The 20,903-nt window shown below is 39.5% G+C and overlaps 1 protein-coding gene across 11 annotated transcripts in view; it reads left to right on the forward strand.

Annotated features, from left to right (window-relative positions):
• The first annotated feature begins 2,651 nt into the window (after positions 1–2,651).
• osbpl9.S (oxysterol binding protein like 9 S homeolog) overlaps positions 2,652–20,903 on the forward strand; it is an 87,121-nt gene continuing 68,869 nt past the window's right edge. For 8 of the 11 annotated variants that reach the window (XM_018260890.2, XM_041561470.1, XM_018260892.2 and 5 more), the window contains exons 1-4: positions 2,666–2,823; positions 6,803–6,853; positions 10,907–10,985; positions 18,927–19,003. In XM_018260890.2, the coding sequence (XP_018116379.1) occupies positions 2,674–2,823; positions 6,803–6,853; positions 10,907–10,985; positions 18,927–19,003 (357 nt within the window). In that variant the 5' untranslated portion in view covers positions 2,666–2,673. Of the gene's footprint in view, positions 2,824–6,802; positions 6,854–10,906; positions 10,986–18,926; positions 19,004–20,903 lie in introns of all 11 variants that reach the window. The other 3 variants (XM_041561468.1, XM_018260891.2, XM_041561467.1) reach the window with 2 other exon arrangements.

Below are 20,903 nucleotides of genomic sequence, written 5' to 3' on the forward strand. Positions count from 1 at the left end.
AAAATGTTAGCACAGTATTGTATGTGAGTAGATGCACAAAATAAAGGGATCCATAAAATTCAGGAATAAAGTGATTACAGAGAGTACAGTACAGATACAGAGATGGAGAGGTGAGTGCAGTTAACAGTTACACAGGTATGAGGATCTATAAGGAAGACTTAGAGGGTTATTAAGTAATAACATGAGTGCATGTGATACAGAGAGAAACAATAGTTTCCATGTTCCCTCTAATTCTTCCATCTTTTGAGCGCACATTTTAAACTCGTTTGTGCATTTTTTTAAAACTGTATGTGCAAATCAGAATAAATGCAGAATTTGTGCACCACAATTTGTTGTGTGCTCCAGCCTCAAAATGTGTGCAGCTTAGAGGGAACATTGACTAGGTTAAGCAAGAAGAGGGGGAATGTTGTAAGCATATAGGAAATACAAGAGGTTGAGTACTGAGAGTAGATGAAAATGATGCAAGAAGAAAGAAAGGAAAGAAGGAAAGAAGGATCCAAGAGTAAAGTAAAAAAAAGTGCATACTAAAGAGTTTGTGCCATGCAGAGAGATGGCCAGATGCTTGATAAAAGGCCGCATATAGGCCTGAAACGTTGCTAAACGGGTCTGCCATGAGAATTTGAATAAAGGCATTTTTTTTAGCTACGTGGTGCTGTACTGAACTAATTCTACTAATTGGAGTGGAGGATGGACCACTGATGGTACGTGCACCTTTTTGCTTGTTAAACTGGGGCATTTAAGCTGACTCGAAATCCCTGCAAGGGAGATGGCCAGATGTAATACAGTAAATGGGTGCACATTACATGCAGAGACGATGGTTGGTATGCAGGGGCGATCCTGGACATTTTGTCTCCCCCCAACCCTCCCCATGGCAGTCACCTTTTCATCGCTGGAGGGGCTCAGGGCAGTCCATGTTGCTAGTGTAGAGATCGCAATTGCGCTCTCTGCACTAGAAGAGCCGAATTTCTGGGTTGAAAAATGGAAATGCGGCTCTTAGTTACCAGGAACGGCATTTTTGCCGCCCCTGGCAACCAGGGGGGCGCTGCCGTCTGAGGCGAGTGTCTCAACTTGCCTCATTGGTGGAGCTCCCCTGTTGGTATGAGGCATTACACAGAGACTGCACAAACTACAAATGGAGCTTGCATAAAGTGCAGCATTTTCATGCTGGGACAACCAAATCATCTGTTGACATTCTCTGGTAGGAGAAGGTACCTTAATATAGTAATATAGTTCAATTAGTGGATGCATAGGGTATTGAGTAGTGGAAGGAATTAACAATATAAAACCACAGATATGTGGTTAATCTACATGACTACAGTGGCAAAATGAAAAAGGGAGTGAAGGGAGGGAGTGCAGCGAGAGAGTAAATCAAATGCACATAGGGAGTTAGGTAAGAGCAGCAATTACATGTACAGGATACAAAGTGTATATAGAGTTTGTGCAGGGAAAGTGGGTTTACATAAAGCAGTAAGTGCATCATGCACAGTTGAAAGAACTAAGGAAATGCAGAGGGGTGTAGTTATTTAGAGAACATATTGACTGTGTGCCCCGAGAACATGAGTTAAGGCCAAGTGGAGTGTAAATTGATGAGATACAATGAGCAGGCACGTGAGGCACTAGCAATTAGTAACATAAGGTACAGTAATAAACTGGAGCAGCACAGGGTGCAGACAGACTGGCAGGGTAAATGAGAGTGAAGAGAGTGCAGTGAGTGAATGAAAAGACTTATGTCTGGAAGGTGAGAGAGTGAAACTGGATGAAAACACAACGTGCTGCTTGTTCCCACGATCTACACGCTGAACAGGACACAAAGAAGAAATGGGTGCTACAGACTGTACTGTATATGGTATTATGTGGTTAGTTTAGATGTGGGATGACAGTGGCATACAATTAACAGGGATCGTGTAAACAGATGTTATGAAAAGCAGATGCCCAGAAGATGCTGGGATACAGAATGAAGAGCCTGGGGGTAGAACTGTGGGAGTACAACGAGCAGATTTGTTACCTGTACAATCGACTCCGAAGTTGAGCTGCTCAGTGCCGGCAGGAGATGTACAAGTGACTGATTCACGCTGTACCCCTCAAACTGTGCCCAACACAGATGGCTTGGCCTGATTGGTCAAGAGGAGCCCTAAGGCAACCAATCAGTGCGGACCACGTGCTGGGAGGAGTCATAGGTGTGAGAAAGGGAAACAGGTAAATGGAGGTGGGGAGATCGGCGGCAGGTTGGTGTAATGGTTTATAGAATGCCAATAATATCGACTAGTAATGGTGTAATTAGTGAGCACTTTACAGCCGAACAAGCAAAATCCATAACAATGTAAACAATGCATGTTGTATTTCAAAGAAAATTCCTTCATGTAAGATATTGGTATGGGTGACAACTCCCCGTTTCATATATTCCCCACGTCGTCAGAGCAGCGACACAGACAGATATTTGTCAAATGCTATTTTTATTGTTAGCTCGAACTTTATTGCGTATGATTAAGTCTGTGCTTTCAGAGCTGGTCCCAGGTAGGGCAACAACAGGCGATGCTGAAGCTTTGCGCTGGTTCAGCATCTTCACGTTGCTCCTGGTAACGCTCTGGACCGCTCCATGACGCGAGACCACGCCTTGACTGCTTCCCAGCCTTCTACGCTCTAAGCCCCGCCCTGTCCCGTGACGTGTGACGCATGATTCCCAACGTTGTGTTGTTATTTCCCTGTTCCAAGATGGCATCTGTCATGGAAGGACCTCTGAGCAAATGGACAAACGTGATGAAAGGCTGGCAGTACCGTTGGTTTGTGTTGGATTACAATGCCGGGCTGCTGTCCTATTACACGGTGAGAGGTGTTTTTCATGAAACATTCATGTACGGTTTGGGGATCTTATCTAAATGAAGATCTCGGGTGGGGACCGCAGAGCCGCCTAGTCGCAGCCAATGCTTAGACTAGTGAGCTAACAGCAGCCAATTGGTGCCCGCGGTATCTCTAGCGCTTGTCCAATGGGTGCGCAGATCTGCGTTGGAACAGCTGTAGCCGCTGGCGTGTACTTGTCGTGTTGTCTTGTGTTCTTAATAGCGTGTTTGTGAAAGCACAATACCACCATAGAGATTACACATCCCACGCTCTCATAACTGACCATTTGTGGTGCTGTTTTAAGTTGTATTAAACGTATTTATCATGTTCTATAAGTAGTCTGACGTGGCTCTTTCACCAGAATGTGACCTATTATAACAGCACATTTTGTATCAAGTTGTTAACACTTTTTCTTCGTTTGAAAGTGTAAGTAATGTTTAAAGAGCTTCTTGCATTTGCAAATTTATGGACTGAGCCCACCACGGTAGAAAAAAAGTACGATTATGTGTGTGCGAAATATGCCTTTGTGTGTAGTTGCCTCTTTGTATATAGCGTGGATATATAAAGCAGCAGCACTTTATAGAGATTGTTTAATTCCTACCCATGTAGCGCTTGTTTACAGTGCAGTCTAGAAGTGCAATATGTAGAATTAATATGTTGATGTAGAGAGAAAACTAGAGACGGGGAAGAATCTTTACATTTTATGTATAACCAGTGCTGAGTGCAATAAGCTCAACAGAATGACCCTGCTGTGATAGGTTTTCTTGCATTTTGTATAATGAACAATTTCTGAATCAGAGACTATTGCAGAAATAGTGGTACATTATACTCAATGTAGTAATTGTGCCTAAATATGAATAGTAAGCTTAATGTATGGAAAAACATTTTTACTTTTTAAAAGGCAAAAAAGCCAGTGTTCCATGAATGTATATTTTTATTTATATAGCTCACCTTATGCATGGAGTGTTGTACAGCAGAAAAATAAACGAATAGAGCAAACAGGGGGGTCATTACAATCTTAAATACAAATAAACACAAAGTACAGTTTCAGTAATCTCAAAGAAACAAGAGGATTTAAGTTATCTGCCCCGTAGAGCTTACAGTCTAAGTAGGTGGGTAACTTACAGACACAAATAGGAGGATATTAATTTTTGTAGATTACAGTCTAGAGCAGTATACAGTATAGAACCTGAGCATATAGGAGGATGTATATGTATATATATTTGTTTAGGTTACCACATTCATTTGCTATGCCACTTTCTACTTGTCTGAAGTATTTTAAATTATGCCATCAGGTCTATGCCAGGTTACCTTCCAGCTTTTTCTTGCATGGTTTGTCCTTATACCACAGTCTGTGGCTATCCCAGTCTGAAGATAATTGCAAGCAAAGGAAAGTGATTTAACAAGTGTTCAGTTATGCTAAACAAGCTAAAAGAGCTGCTTCTCTTTGGGTAAGAATCAGTACACTATGCCATAATTTGGTTTTATTAAGGCAGACTTAATTCTGGTAGTGAATCCCCTGAGGAAGCGTGGCACACTCCGTGAAACACATAGAGGAATTTATATTGTGTATTTGAACTGAACATTTGTTCAATGCGGTTTTAATTTCAAATCTTGTGAGTATACCCAGTTTGGAACTCTTTATCAACAATTAAAAAGCTATAATTCACTATATGGTGTTCCTAGCTTTGTTTTATCCAAGGTTGTGAAGATTGAACTAACGTTGTTTGGCCTATATACCTCTTAAATCTGGTGAGTAGGTATTCTCTCCAGAGAGGTTTGTTCTTACCTTTATTAGTGAGATTACAATACTGACACAGTCTGTGTTTTTGCACTTTTTACTGACCACATACGTTTCTGGATATTCTGCACCACAAGTTTTCTTGTTAGTGCTTCCCCACAGAATATACTGTATTTTCAAGCCTATGTGTTAGTCCTGCAAGGTGGAAACGTTTGGTGGGAGCTGCAATCAAACACTTATACCTCGAATACAGTGCTGATTGGACTTTTTTGCTTTTAATTAATTCTGGTAGTGTTTTGCATTTTGTTGCAGTTTTCTTCTGGTAAGAGAAATTGGCCATGCGCTACTTGTTTTCTTTAAGTAGCAATAAGTTACATTTTTACCACTCAAAGTTGCAATAGAAATGTTTTACTTCGACAGGTCTTAAGGTAAAATACTCTAGCAACATAGCTACATAACATAAGGTGTGCATTATTATGATTGATGACCCAAAGAGTATGCTGCTTAAAGGTAGGCTTAACCTAGGTCTTTTTTTATAGAATGTAATAGTGTGTTTTGCACATAGTGTCGGACTGGCTCACCAGGATACCAGGAAAACTCCCGATGGGCCCAGGTGTAAGTGGGCCCTCATGTTGCTAATCTTTTGGCCTATTTCATGGCCATTCCCTATTTCTATGAGGACAAAGAGGCTAAATAGATGGAAAATAGAGTATAGTAGGTAAAGAAAAGACACTAGGAGAATAGAGGTTGAGTGAAGAGAGGAAGAAAAATAGTACTAAGAGTGGGCCCCTGGTCTAAGATTAATTGGTGGGCCCCTGGTCAAAGGTTTTTGGGTGGGCCCCTGGTGTCCCAGTCCGACACTGTGCACAATGATGGTTATGCTTTGGGGAGTTTGACACTTAGGGGCACATTTACAAAGCTCGAGTGAAGGATTCGAATTAAAAAAACTTAGAATTTCGAAGTGTTTTTTGGGCTACTTCGACCATCGAATGGGCTACTTCGACCTTCGACTACTACTTCGACTTCGAATCGAACGATTCGAACTAAAAATCGTTCGACTATTCGACCATTCGATAGTCGAAGTACTGTCTCTTTAAGAAAAATTTCGACCCCCTACTTCGGCAGCTAAAAGCTACCGAAGTCAATGTTAGCCTATGGGGAAGGTCCCCATAGGCTTGCCTGAGATTTTTTGATCGAAGGATATTCCTTCGATCGTTGTATTAAAATCCTTCGAATCGTTCGATTCGAAGGATTTAATCGTTCGATCGAACGAATAATCGTTCGATCGCAGGATTTGAGCTAAATCGTTCGACTTCGATATTCGAAGTCGAACGATTTTAGTTCCTAGTCGAATATCGAGGGTTAATTAACCCTCGATATTCGACCCTTCATACATCTGCCCCTTAATGTTATTGGACATTAAAGAAGCTGACAATAATGGGAATGGACATGACATCACCAGGCCCGAACTTGCCATTTGTAAATTCTGGCAAATGCCAGAGGGGCTGCTTTAAGATGCCATACACATTCACTTTATATTAGGCCTAGGGTTCTGTTTGGGCTTCTGTTCAGATCCATTTCTCTTAGCCTGTCTACAAAATGCAGGCAGAGAGCAGCAATGCCAGGGCCTAAAGCCTACAGCACTTGGGGAATATTCTTCATTGGTATATCTAAGGTGGCAGAGAAGGGCCAGATCATTGTCTGTTGTTTACTGTAATGAAATCTACTTGTTACTTGCAATGATTGACAGAAATACATGGGCATATTTACTACTTCTTCAACTTACTCACATTTTCTGACATTGATTGCTTTCAACCCCCCCCTTTAAAAAAAAAAAAAAAAAGAAATGCTTGCCATGTTTTTGATGGTGAGCATTTCATTTAAAAAAAACAAACAAAACAGAAAAAAAAATATGTCTCACCCCACAAAAGGATATATCTATCCCTTAATGTTCCTCTGGCAGCATTCACTTGTGACAACTTCCCACAGAAGTAAAACATTCTCACCAGTGCATTTGCAGATAGAAAAGTGTTTTTACCTCTACTTCCATGTTGCTCCTTTCGAAGTCAGCTTTGTAGGAGGCGCTGCTTACTACTGATATTTTTATTAGAACTCTGTTCTAGATTTATCCCATTTATGTAGACTTATCCTTGAAAATACTGGGTAAACTCAATCTGATTTATTGTTTCTCTAAAATGATTCTCTTTCTTTCTTTTTTTTTAGTCTAAGGACAAAATGATGAGAGGATCACGACGAGGGTGTGTACGTCTCAGAGTAAGTAAATTTGGAAACCTGTTGCAGAACTTTATCATACTTAAAGTATATATTTGTTTGAGGTTTTTAATTAATTTCCTAGTTCAGTTGCCTGCGGAAATTTTCCACCAGAACAGGTGATCCTCTATCCACCAAGAGTGTAGGATTATCTGCAAAATACCCCCCCACTTGCTACATATTACGGTAGAAATATGTATGGTAGAAATTAGAAATATTTTGTTGTTCAGTCCTTATAAAGTGCTAGTTTTTTCTTATGTTTCTAATTGGGTTAAAACTCCTCAAACTTGTCTTAGTCTGATTTAGCCACCTACATTCTGGGCCAAATCTGTTAGGCCCAAGCATTGGATCATAATGGTAGTATTCCAGTCCATCGGGAGAGGACTGCATCAGTGTGCCAATGCTGCCTGGCCCAATGGGATTGTGAAACCGGTCTCTCAGACCTAGATAACTGGTTGACATTGGGATGCAGTCAGGGAGGTCCCATACAGGTCTAGAGGGGCTGGAGCAGGCACTATTGCTATTTTGACTCTGTTCGCTTAGGTAAAGTGACCAAATAACCCCAGATGTAGGCATATAAAAAATAACTGTTGCTGGGATTTAAGTTTTGCTGCCCTGCTGGGAGGCATTGCCTATATGGTTCCTTTTAAAGGAATAGTTCAGTGTGAAAATAAAAACTGGGTAAATAGGCTGTGCAAAATAAAAAATGTTTCTAATATAGTTAGTTAGCCAAATATGTAATATATAAAGGCTGCAGTGAACAGATCTCTAATAAAACAGCCAGAATCCAACTTCCTGCTTTTCAGCTCTATAACTCTGAGTTAGTCAGCGACTTGAAGGGGGGCCACATGGTACATTTCTGTTCAGTGAGTTTGCAATTGATCTACAGCATTCAGCTCAGATTAAAAAGCAACAGATATGACCCATGTGCCCCCCCCCTCAAGTCTCTGATTGGTTACTGTCTGGTAGCCAGGGTAACCAGTCAGTGTTAACCAAGAGAGCTGAAAAGCAGGAAGTAGAGTTCAGACTGACATGTTATACATCAAATCACTCCAGCCTTTATACATTAAATTTTTGGCTAACTAACTATATTAGAAACATTTTTTATTTTCCACAGCCTATCTATTTACCCAGTTTTTATTTTTACACTGAACAATTCCTTTAAAGGGGCAATTTATCTTTTATGCTCCATCACAGAAAAAAACTATTCAATCTGACAATAAATTGACATTGTTACACGTCAAAGCTTTTTTTAGTGGCTTTATCACACTCTTGCAAACAAAGTATGAGACCTGGACCAAGGTGGCTCAAGCCCACTCTGCATGAGTCTCGACAATACAGTTATGTGGGGACTGGGTTGCAGTCATGACCTGCTGGCCCTGGTTCTTTACTCCCAAGTCCTCCATTTGTCTCAGTTATGGGTGCATTGTGATTCCTTGCACCATTTGCTAAGATTGCAGCTGGGAACAGTGATAAAATGTCACTTTTGGTACTCTTTTCTGGCAACATTGTATGAAAATTTATATATTGGAATTTGTGGAAAAGCTGAGTGTACAATGGAGCAAGGGACAGCCCTGCATAATTTAAACGGGAGTGCACTTCTGTCAGTTGCTCTGTAGGTGGCAGCAGCGTGTAACAGTAGAAAAGTTGCGGTCAGTTTTCACTGCAGTGTTGTCAGGAAATTTGTGTTTAGTAAGGGACATTGAAAAAATTATTATTCCACTGTTGTTATACATTATTTATATAGCACTAACATAGAGCAGCATGGTATAGAGAAATCATCTTTTATGTTAATCTCTTCTCCAGTGAAACTTTACAATATAAATTCCTACTGTCACAGGATTGCTTTCAGACAGATTTCAGCAGGTTTCTTGGCTTTCCATGCCTTTTTGCTTATTTGTTTTGATTTCTTTGTATGTGTGGATGACTCAGCGCTGCGAAATATGCTGCCGCTATATAAATAAATGTTAATAATAAATGTTAATAATTACTTACATTGTTACTGACACCTGGTCCATTAGAAATATATTTACTGAGAAAAACGTGTTCAATACTTATTTTTCCTACTGTATGAGTCCTAAATAGTCGGATTTTCGGGCTAATTCCAGTGAAGACCACAGAAACTTCCAATTAGGATAGGGTCCTCTCCCATTGACTTATATACAACCTAGGCAGGTCTTTCCTTGGGTTTAATAAATCTTGAAAAGTTGGTGGTTGATACAGGTAAAAAGGGGCAAAAGTGCACAAGATTTGGGCATAGGCTATTTTACAGTACTGCAGAATATGTTGTCACTTTATAAATCCATATTATTGTTATTATTAATCATAATAATAATAATAGGAATTAGGGATGCACAGAATCCAGGATTCAGTTCGGGATTCGGGCAGGATTCGGCCTTTTCAAGCAGGATTCAGATTCGGCCGAATCCATCTGCCAGGCCGAACTGAATCCTAATTTGCATATGCACATTAGAGGTGGGAAGGAAATTGAGCGGCTTTTTGTCACGAAACAAGGAAGTTAAAAAATTTTCCCCTTCCCATCCCTAATTTGCATATGCAAATTAGGATTCGGTTCGGTACTCTGCCAAATCTTTCCCGAAGGAGTCGGGGGTTCGGCCAAATCCAAAATAGTGGATTTGGTGCATCCCTAATAGGAATACCTTGTTTTGGATAAAGGCAGCTTGCAGGTCTATAGATGTTGCTAAAGGAGAATTCAACCCTTAACATAAAAAAACCCTACCCTACGTAGACCCTCCTCCCCCTAGCCTAGCTGCCCCCCCCCCCCGGGCTAATGCCCCTAACGTTTTACTTACCCCTCGTGCAGATTCTGCCCTCAGGAGTTCACGGCAGCCATCTTCATTTCTTCGTTAAACTTGAGAAGCAGCAAGGAGTTTTGGCGCATGCGCAGTTGGAGTAATATTCTGGTCCCAAACAACTGCGCATGAGCCTAAAGTCCAAAAATTTTCGTGACTTTCGGCACATGCTTAGTCGTTCGGGAACAGAATATTACTCTGCGCATGCGCCGAAAATGCCAGTCTGCTTCCGAAGTTTAAGAGAGAAAAGAAGATGGCTGCCGTGAACTCCTGAGGGCAGAATCTGCACCAGGGTAGGCATTTTTTATGTTACTGGTTTAATTCTCCTTTAAAGGGGTGGTTCACCTTTAAGTTAACATTTAGTATGTTTTAGAATGGCAAATTCTAAGCAACTTTTCAACTGGCCTTCATTCGTTTATTTTGTATAGGTTTTTAATTACTTTGCCTTCTTCTTCTGACTCTTTCCAGCTTTCAAATGGGGGTCACTGACCACATCTAAAAAACAAATGCTCTGTTAGGCTCCACATTATTATTATTACTACTTTTTATTACTCCTCTTTCTATTCAGGCCTCTTCTATTCATATTCCAGTCTCTTATTCAAATCAATGCATGGTTGCTAGGGTAATTTGGACCCTAGCAACCAGATGGCTGAAATTGCAAACTGGAGAGCTGCTGAATAAAAAGCTAAATAACTCAAAAAACACAGATAATAAAAAATGAAAACCAATTGCAAATTGTCTTAGAATGTCACTCACTACATCATGCTAAAAGTTCATTTAAAGGTGAACAACTTTAAAAATAATCTAGTGGCTTTTACTTCTCTTTTTATTGCTTTGTTCATCGGTGTTTCTGCAAAAATTAAAACTTCGTTTTAAGTTGGTGTTGAGGGTAGAAAATAACAATTTCACGTGTCTTAGCCTAAAGCAATGCTTTCATTTCATGCTTTCTTGTGATTAAATAAGGTTCAGAGTTGCTCTGCTATTGCTTAGATGAATGTGCCCTGATATGTATGACGAAAGTCTTCTACTCACATTATGAAATTATAACATAATAATGTCAGCAACAGGGAGACTGTCGCATTCTTACTGCCTCACTCCACTGTTCGTGATGTGAGAGGAAGCCTGTGAGATAAATGCTAATTTCCCACCCCTCCTGTGTGCCATACTGCAGTGCTGTAGTGATACTGTGTATGCAGCTGATGTCACTGCTAATCTGCTCAGAATTCTGCTCTTTGTTCCGCAGGGGGCTGTGATTGGTATTGATGATGAGGACGATAGCACCTTTACCATAACGGTTGACCAGAAAACCTTTCATTTCCAGGGTAAGCTTAGTTTATATATTCTTTCTTTCTATGCAGCATTGCTATTACTGAATTTCAGCTTCATTGAAGTCACTGTACATAGTAGGCAGTGTGGATTATGCTTTATATTTTGCAGTTGTGCTGTAGGGTAGATATTTTCAGATCTGATTGTAATAAGATGATTTGGAGCACATCCCAGACTAAAAGCTGAAAATCTGCATTGTTTGGCTGCTGCATACGGGCTGATCTCACAACTCTACATTGTTTTGAGATGGAGTCGTGGGGAGCCAGTAACTTCACAGTGCAAGAAACAACCAATTCAAACTTGTACTTTCTGATTTTGTTGTTGATTAAAGGTAGACTTCACTTCATGACAACCTGCTTTACTGTTTGAGTTTTTCTTGTAATTTTTTCTCTACCAATGCCTGCTACTGTTATGTTCTGCATTGTATGCTATAATTCAACTATAGCAAGGGTATGAATAAAAGATTTGGCAGGATGCTGTGAAACTTTCAGTCAAAGAACTCCACTTCCACTTTCATATTGTTATTAACATTTTAATTCAATACTATACAGAAGAGAGCCATAAACAGTGCTAGCTGCAATTAAGTTGGATTTATTGGAACACACTGCAATTCTCCAAGCCACATGGCTCTTCTTTAAAGAATGTAGAGCCACATGGCTATGCTTTTTTTGTAATATAAATATATATTGTAAGTTTTAAACTTCTATTAAAACAGTTAGAAGGTCTGCTTACCCTTTAAATAGATGAAATGCTGTTTCTCTCCTGCTGATGTAAGTTAAATGAGGGAAATACAGTTCAGTAAAATATTTTCTGAAATAAATGCATTAGGCTATATTGTAACTGTAACATAATTGTAATGTAAAGTAACGTTCCACAAGCATTGCATATTTTGTATTTAAATTGAGGCACCGACTGTACTTTTAGGGTCTGGCCACACGGGCAGATTCAGGGAGATTAATCACCAGGCGACAAACCTCCTCTTATTCGCAGCGACTAATCTCCCCGATCTGCCTTCTGCTGGCTAAAATGTAAATTGCCTAGGGGCAGTCACATGGAACGCTTCGTTTTCTGAGGTTGCCCGTAATTGCCTCACGAGGAAACTTCAGGCGACTTCGGAAAATGAAGTGCTCTGTGTGCCTGCCCCCAGGCGATTTACATTTTAGCGGCGGAAGGCAGATGGGGGTGATAAGTTGCCACGAAGAAGAGGAGATTTGTCACCTGGCGACTAATCTCCCCGAATCTGCTTGTGTGGCCAGACCCTTAAGTGGCCATGCTTATAAATATCTTCAACCTAACTCCAGAATATACTGGCATTATAGAACCTAGAAACCATTGTGGTTTTTTTTTACTTTCTGCATAGCCTAGAGCCAGTAAAGTTTAAGCTATAATACTTAGCATAATTATTGTTATGAAAATCAACTGAAATAGTCTTTGAGAGTAGAATGACAGGAGTACAGTTCTCTGTACTGAATATGTGGTTAGTTGTGTGGTTTTACATCACCTACATTTTGTCACAGGGCAGATATTTGCAGCTGATTTGGTTCCTTCAGTCCAAGTCAGTGGTATATCTGCCCATGTATGGAGCACCCTGCTTACCTGACAGATATCTGACAGCAAATTGTGCAGATATTGATTGGACAGGTTTAAAAATCTTTTTGGCAATGACCACATTGGCTCATTGATGCAGTCCGCAGTCCATCTCAAGGTGGGCATATCGGGGAAAGATTGCCAAACGAGCGGATCTTTTAATGTATGGCGACCTATATTCTAGTGAGAATGGGGGATTGTTCAAATTTATTTTGTGTGTTTAGGAGTAAAACATGTCTGCATCTCAAATGGAAATTTAGCACTTTATGATGGAACTGCTTTCTGGCAGGCCGTTGTTTCTCCTACTCAATGTAACTGAATGTGTCGCAGTGAGACCTGGATTTTACTATGGAGTGCTGTTCTTAGATCTACCAGGGAGCTGTTATCTTGTGTTAGGGAGCAGTTATCTGGTTACCTTCCCATTGTTCTGTTGCTAGGCTGTTGGGGGGGGTTTTACAACTCCAACTTCCAGTACAGCAGTAAAGAGTGAAGAAGTTTATCAGAGCACAAGTCACATGACTGGGGCAGCTGGGAAAGTGACAATATGTCTAGCCCCATGTCAGATTTCAAAACGAAATATAAGAAAATCTGTTTGCTCTTTTGAGAAATGGATTTCAGCTCAGAATTCTGCTGGAGCAGCACTATTAATTGATGCAATTTGAAGAAAAAAAACATGTTTTCCCATGACAGTATCTCTTTAAGATTATATTTGTTTGTAAATGTGTGTACCAGAAGTGATATGGCCAAAATGGTGCCTGTTAACCCCTACACAGTTCTACATTTGGGTGGAAGGTAATAGGGAAACTGGGCTTTTTGGGAGAAGTATAATTCTCCTCAAATGATATATAGGTAAAGGCGGGGGCTTGCTTAATACTGCTTTGTAATTTAAATCTTTATAATACTGTATAATAACATTCTTCTGACTTGACTAACACCATCCAGTAAAGGCGGTACACCCTAAAAACACCATATTTTAATTACATGAGCTATTTTAACATAAGATATAATATAAAATGTACTTTTACAAGTATAGAAATCCGTAGTCAAACACCTAAAACTAGGCAGTTTAAGCCTCCATTGGCCACATACATCTTTTCCTTCCTGCAGAGACTATCGTGCTCAGTAGTGTCTCTATTTGTGAACTTGCTTTAATGTAGAGTTGTGCAGACTTTTTCATGTTACCACAAATCGTTAATTTGCATTTCAGAGGGCATAACCAAATGCATCAAAATGTAGCTAGGGGTTTTGGGAGTTTCTGAGCTCAAATCTGTCATCAGTTTACCCCAAAATCGAATGCCTTAGCAATGTGTTTACTCCAATCCATAGTACTGCAGAACCACTCCACTATTGTGGCAAAGGACAAAAACACGTGCATAAGGAATTTGAGGGAATTAAAGAATGGCCATCTTTCATAGGGGCAAACTTACTAAAGGGCCTAACGCTAGCGAAAATTTACCAGAGTGACGTCATTTTGCCACTACTCAAGCGCTACTTCGCACCCTTACACCAGGCTAAGTTGCGCTCTGGGAAGTTGCAGATTTTCGTGAACGTTACCTCTTGCGCCAGACTTTACTTCCCCACCTCAGACCAGGCGAAGTGCAATAGAGTAGATAGGGATGGTCCAGAAAAAGTTGAAATTTTTTTCAAAGTCCCAAAAAAATGCTGGCGTTGTTTACTTTTTATAGGGTGATAGGCTGAAAAACATTGAAATTTTTTATGGTACCCTCCTTCCCCCCTACATTTGATAACATATGGCACCTAAACTATACTGTGGGCACATGTGTAGGGCATTAGAAAACATTTATTAAGGTTCCCTGGCCTTGTGTAGTCTAATGTATTTTCTGCTGCATATACGTCCATTGTACTTTAACTGCACACCGTATGCAAATTTGCCATCGCTAGCGTAACTTCGATCCGCTAATTGTAGCATTGCTACCGCAACTTCGCAAATGATCAATAACTTGTGCGCAACTTCGGATCTTTGTGAATTTGCACAGCCCTGGCGAATCTACGCCTGGCGAAGTGCGGCGAAGCCAAACGCTGGCGCAACTTCGAAGGTAAGTAAATTTGCCCCATAGACTTCATTTTAATCAAACAATCCACATTTAAAAAAAGTATTTCCTTTTTCTCTGTAATGAAATAACATCAACTTGTACGTGATCCAAACTAAAATATAATGAATCCTTATTAGAAGCAAAACCAACCTATTGGGTTTATTTCATGTTTAAATGATTTTCTAGTTGACTTAAGGTATGAAGAACCAAATTATGGAAAGATCCTTTAACCCAGAAAACCCCAGGTTCCGAACATTCTGGATAACCGGTCCCATACCTGTATTGGATCAATGATATTTCACTATACAACTGCTCAGCACTCGGCAGTCCATTGTGGCAAAGGACAAAACATGCATTCAGGGATGTTTGTAGGTGCTAAGTAATGATGTGCAGGCCGGGCCAATACCAGCGGAACCCGTGGGCCGGTCGGGTTTGGGCCGACCCTGCACCTACGTTTGTGGGTGGCGGGCAGGTCCGGGTCGAGCTCTTCCTTCTGCCACCTTCAACTCCTGGCTTCTGGCTTTATAGTCACGCGCCTGCTCGCCATGCCCCTTTTGTGATGCCATTGATGTGGCAGGTCTATAATGGGAAGTCAGGCTCTGGCGGGAGCGGGTCTGGAAAAACCTGACCTGCACATCACTAGTGCTGAACTTCAATCTGCAATCCATTTGCTCTAAAATAACACACTTGCCATGTTATTAATAAGTGTGCACCATTTCAGTGCTGCGCAATATGTTGGTGCTCTATAAATACATGTTGTTAATAATAATAATAATAATAATAATTTTATAGTATTGGAAAATTATCCATCAGTTTATTGTTGCAAAGTAGAAACCATACAGTATATCTAGGGATTTTCAGTGGTACTGATATGTAATTGTCTGCCAACCATTTGGAGAACTTTTATTTTCCTATGCTTGTTGGTGGTTTATTAACAATAAAGTTGACATAAAGCAGGGTACCATCCTACAGGTCTGAATATTATACTATAAGTATAATAGCTATCGATTGATAGGTGTGTGTTAAATAGGATTTGACATAAGAAAAAACTCAGATTTCAAAAGATTTTGCAATAAAATATATCTATTTTATGAGTGATCTCCCTCAGCCCATCAGTCTTTATTTATTTATTTATTTTTTCTTTTTAACAAAAAAAAGACACATTTACTGATTTCCCAGATTGTTACAGGAACAATTGAATGAAAACTGTTTGGAAGAGTAAGCATTTATCGATTTTCCTGGCTTAACAAGCTGGTTTCAGCATGAGTCAGCAATTTGCATTTCCCAACTGCCAAACGGCATGATTAATATTTTTGTAACAGCAGAAAAATGAGGGAATATATTAATATCCATATCCCATCTCTAACAATAAAAAAGACTATTTGTTAACATATTTACTAAACATGAAATACTGTAAATTTTACACAATGTCGGATCCGGTCAGCAGGACATCAGGAAAAAAATGACTGAGCCTCATCCCTTGTGACCCTGCTGTCCCTGACTTGCTCCCTTCTAACCTCCCCTCTCGATTGTGGACGCATTAGATCAGTGATCCCCAACCAGTAGCTCGTGAGCAACATGTTGCTCTCCAACCCCTTGGATGTTGCTCCCAGTGGCCTCAAAGCAGGTTATTATTTTTGAATTCCAGGCTTGGTGGCAAGTTTTGTTGCATAAAAACCAGTACTGCCAAACAGAGTCTCAATGTAGGCTGCCAATCCACATAGGGGCTACCAAATGGCCAATCACAGACCTTATTTGCCACCCCAAGAACATTTTTCATGCTTGTGTTGCTCTCCAACTCCTTTTTCTTCTGAATGTTGCTCACTGGTTCAAAAGGTTGGGGATCCCTGCATTAGATTATAAGGTATGCGCTGTGGGGCGGTTTTGCGGGGTCGGATATTATTTGGAGGACCTGACAGTGATCTTTAGAACCGGGGCAGGGGACCCTTTATCTGTCGTTGATTTTACCCAAGCTGTCACTTCAGTTGATAATGATATGATATGAATAATTATTAGGTATAGAGTGGTGGAGGGATGGACAGTTGAGATGGAGAGAGCAACTATTATTCATGGTTCATGTTAATTTTGTCTAGTACAGGAGGATACCTTACTGACATTTCTCATTGGCAAATCACTTTTTGGAATACTAGGCCACATGCCACATTGTTGTTTGTGTGAGTGAATGAGTTTGTGACAAGAGTCAACAAAAAGTCTAAAAGCACAACAGAAAATCTGACTGCCCATATTTTCAGGCATTTATTGTTTCGGGTTTGTTTATAGTTCCAGTTGTCAGTGTCCCATTAGGGCTCCATTTGTAAGGGTCACCTTTGCATGACTGGTTGTACAAATGTTTATCAGGCTTAGTTGTTGCTTCATCCTTTTGTATCTTGCATCATGCCTGCAAGATCTATGAACAGAAACAGTACACCAACAGTGACTAATACACTGGCTTGTCAGCAGCACAAAAATCCTGTGGGAATTGCTTAGGTGCCTTAGTGACAGTATTGCAAACTGGCTGAAATGTCCCTTAAGGCTAACAAATGCCAGGCAATCACTCATGAATATGAATCATTCTTTTTCACTGCTGCTGCTCATATCTCAGCTGTAATTTGATTAAAACAGAATTGGCTGCGACTTTAGAATATAAAAATACTGCAGGGATTGCTAATAGCACAGAACCCTGGCAAATGGTTGTGTTTTAGCTGTCTATGGAATTATTTTATACTTGCACTTATATCACATTGGTGCAGATTTTCAAGACAAAGGTGAATTGCAGAAAAACTAAGTAAAAGGGAAATATACAATATCACTGCCTCTGTGACATGGTAAAAGGCTGGTGTTCACTGCAGACATGAATGGCAGCAATGGACTGCAATATAAAAAAAGATTCCTTTTGAAACTATAGAAAAATAAATTGCATGGTGATCTTTTGTGCTTGAAGCATGTTTACGTAAGGGCTAAAGTTAGAATTTGAACTATTACACCAGTGTGAAACTTTGCCAATTTATCAAAAGCTCTAATGTGTATTTTTGCCAAGAGTAGTTTCATAAAGTTCAGGCTGGTGAGCGACCATGCTAAATAAAGAACAGACACTTCTACATATCATTATTTGTGCCATATACTCCATGATAATATCCCACATAAGTAATTTCTTTTTGTGGGGTTTTACCCACTTAAAATTGTATGGGCAAAATGTGCCGGTGAATTTACACAAACAGCTTATGCCAGGAAAGTTTTTTGATATGTTTTCTTTTTTTAACAAATGTATGAATGTTTTTCTTATTTGAAATACACTTCAACTTACATACAAATTCAACTTAAGAACAAGCCTACAGACCCTATCTCGTACATAACCCGGGGACTGCCTAATATGAGGGTTGATGATGAATTCCAAACTTGCTTGATTATAGACCTTAGTGGTCCCTGTCTCTGAATGGTACATAATTATTCTGTTTCAGTATGGTCAAATCAGCTGAAAGGTACACATAATCTCTCTCTAAGTTAGTACAGGTATGGTATCCATTATCTGGAAACATGTTATCCAGAAAGCTCTGAATTACAGAAAGCCTGTCTCCCATACACTCCATTTTATTCAAATAATCCAAATTTTTAAAAATGATTTCCTTTTTCTCTGTAATAATACAACTACCTTGATATCGCATATAGCATGACGACCTTGTAAAAGATTTGGTATAATGCAATGGTATGTATGCTGATGTAAAGTAATTGTAAGCAGACCAGTGGATTTCATGGCAGCACTCTGGACAAATCTGTTAAAGGCGAAAGAAAGTCTTTTTCCACTTGGGGGTGACAAATGTCCCAAGTGATTGTATTTACTTACCTGAAACCCCCGAGCCGGTGCTCCTATTAGCATAAAACTGCACCGGCCTGGGGTTCTTCCAGCAAGCAACACAAAGCAATCCTCTTCTGGCTTCTTCTATCTTCTCGCGGCTGCCAAGCGCAGTAGAGCGTCAAGCTGAACTTTAACTACAAAGTCGGCTATTTCTTTTTACTGTGCATGTGTCTGTCCTGGGAAATTTGAACAAAGAAGTAGCTGAAAGAGGATCGCTCCTTGGTGCTCGCTGGAAGAAGCCCAGGCTGGTGCAGTTTTCTCCTGATAGGAGCACCTGCCCGGGGTTTCAGGTAAGTATATATAATCACTTGGGGGTGCCTAACATTTGGCACCACCAAGTGATAGAAGACTTTCCTTATCCTTTAAGTGTATAATTCATGTGCACTATAAGTTGATTTTTTGTTTGTTTAAGCATATTTTTTTTACTTTGTTCACCGCATAAGCTCGAGATGCAGATGAACGAGAGAAGTGGATTCAAGCCTTAGAAGAAACTATACTACGGCATACACTGCAGCTTCAGGTATGATGCAGTTATAATTGTTTCCCTACTTTTGCACCAGTTAAGCATTGATTAATGTTTATGTCTGCATTACTAGTAGCAATGCACCAAATTGCTGTTTTCAATTTGTCTGGAAGCCAGCACTTTTGTATTTTTTGCAATTCAGACTAAATTCAGACTACCGTGCAGGTAGGCATGCTTCAGAGTAGAAATCATTATTTAGTGTATTTTGGGCAGAGTTATCTAATTAGTGGGGTACAAAATCCCATATAAATGGCAATATTAAAAAAACATTTTAGAGGCACAATTAAGAAAGCTGCTTATCTGAGCCACAAAGTTTAACGCAGAAATAAATACATTTATGCAGGCGAGGGATACATTCTTGACAGAAATCTCTGCTTTTATTTTTTTTGAGGGCATTTATATAAATCTTAAGTCAAAGTGAGTCCTATTTATAGGGATGCATTGGCCCTTTTCAGCAGGATTTGGATTCGGCTGATTCCTTCTGCTCTGCTGAACCAAATCCTAATTTACATACGCAAATTAGGGGCGGGAAAGGAAATTGAGTGACTTTTTGTCACAAAACAAGGAAGTAAAACATGTTTTCCCCTTCTCACCCCTAATTTGCATATGCAAATTCGGATTTCGTTGAGTATTCACCCGAATCTTTACAGAGGGATTCGGGGTTCGGCCGAATCCAAAATAGTGGATTCGGTGCATCCCTACCTATTTATGAATAGGGTCTTTATTCCCTGTAATTACAATTATTTTTGTATCTATGTTGCTGACTAATTTGTATTTTGCTTGATTCTAAACTTTGTCTTATGTATATTGGTGTATGTATTTATGGGTACATGATGAACAATAAAAGGTTAGATATCTATATGCTTTTCTTATACATCATATTGGAACAGTGTTTTTTCTTGCTATATGGAACATCAGGCACCCTATACTTGCTAGCAAATAAAGTAAATTAAATCAATTTGCAATCTCTTTAATAGTGTTGGGTTTTCCTTTCGCGCTGAAAGGATTAACCTTGGTTTTATGTATGGAATACTGCCAAAGTTTGCCAGGACTACAAATGTATAATAACATGGGTCTGTCAACGCCTTTATTAGAAACAGCAAGCACTTCCAATAATGGAAGGCTGATTGAGTGGAAGCTTCTTCAGCAGATATGTTTTCAGACAGTATATTATGAAGTCTGAATTAATTTTAGAAGTGAACTTTTTAATAGCAATTTATATTTTTCTATAAAAAATGTTTATGAGTAGCCACAATCAGTTTATACATTTCTATAGGCGGTGTATTGCAGCCTATAGAAAAATATATTGTTGTTCTACATGTGACCTTTTTGTTTTATCCAAATAAGAGTGTTTTAATTTTTTTTGATATTTAAATTGAAGTAAATACTAATACTGGATTTTGGAAGCACCTATGCTGATAAAAGAAAGTTTAGCTTAGGCCTATTGGTGGTCTGTTGCTGCAAAGGTAGCAACAAAGGTTGATAAATACACGTAATTGCCATCCTCTGGATGGACTGTAACTAATTTTAAACAGTTCTAAAACCTTAAAATGCTTAAAACAACACTTAACACTAATGGATAAAAAGTCAAATTCCTTGTTCATACAAAAAGCTAGGGCATAAAAAGAAGGAGCAGCCTGGAGAAAAAAATTATTTTAATTTACAATTAGAAAAAAATAAATAAAACCGGTGTGCCTTTCGGGATCTACGATGTTTATGAAACTACTAATTACTAATCACTTGGGGTTTTGTGCAGAAAAAAGCTTGGCAATCTTTGGAATTTTACCCAAACTGGCTTTTTTTTTAATGAAGAAAAACCTCAACACCTAAAGGGTCTAATCTTAAATAGATCCCCTTAGTGATCACTAGAGGGTGTATAAGATGTTGGCACCCTCTG

This window comes from Xenopus laevis, chromosome 4S, assembly GCF_017654675.1.
Source record: "Xenopus laevis strain J_2021 chromosome 4S, Xenopus_laevis_v10.1, whole genome shotgun sequence".
NCBI classification, from domain to species: Eukaryota; Metazoa; Chordata; class Amphibia; order Anura; family Pipidae; genus Xenopus; species Xenopus laevis.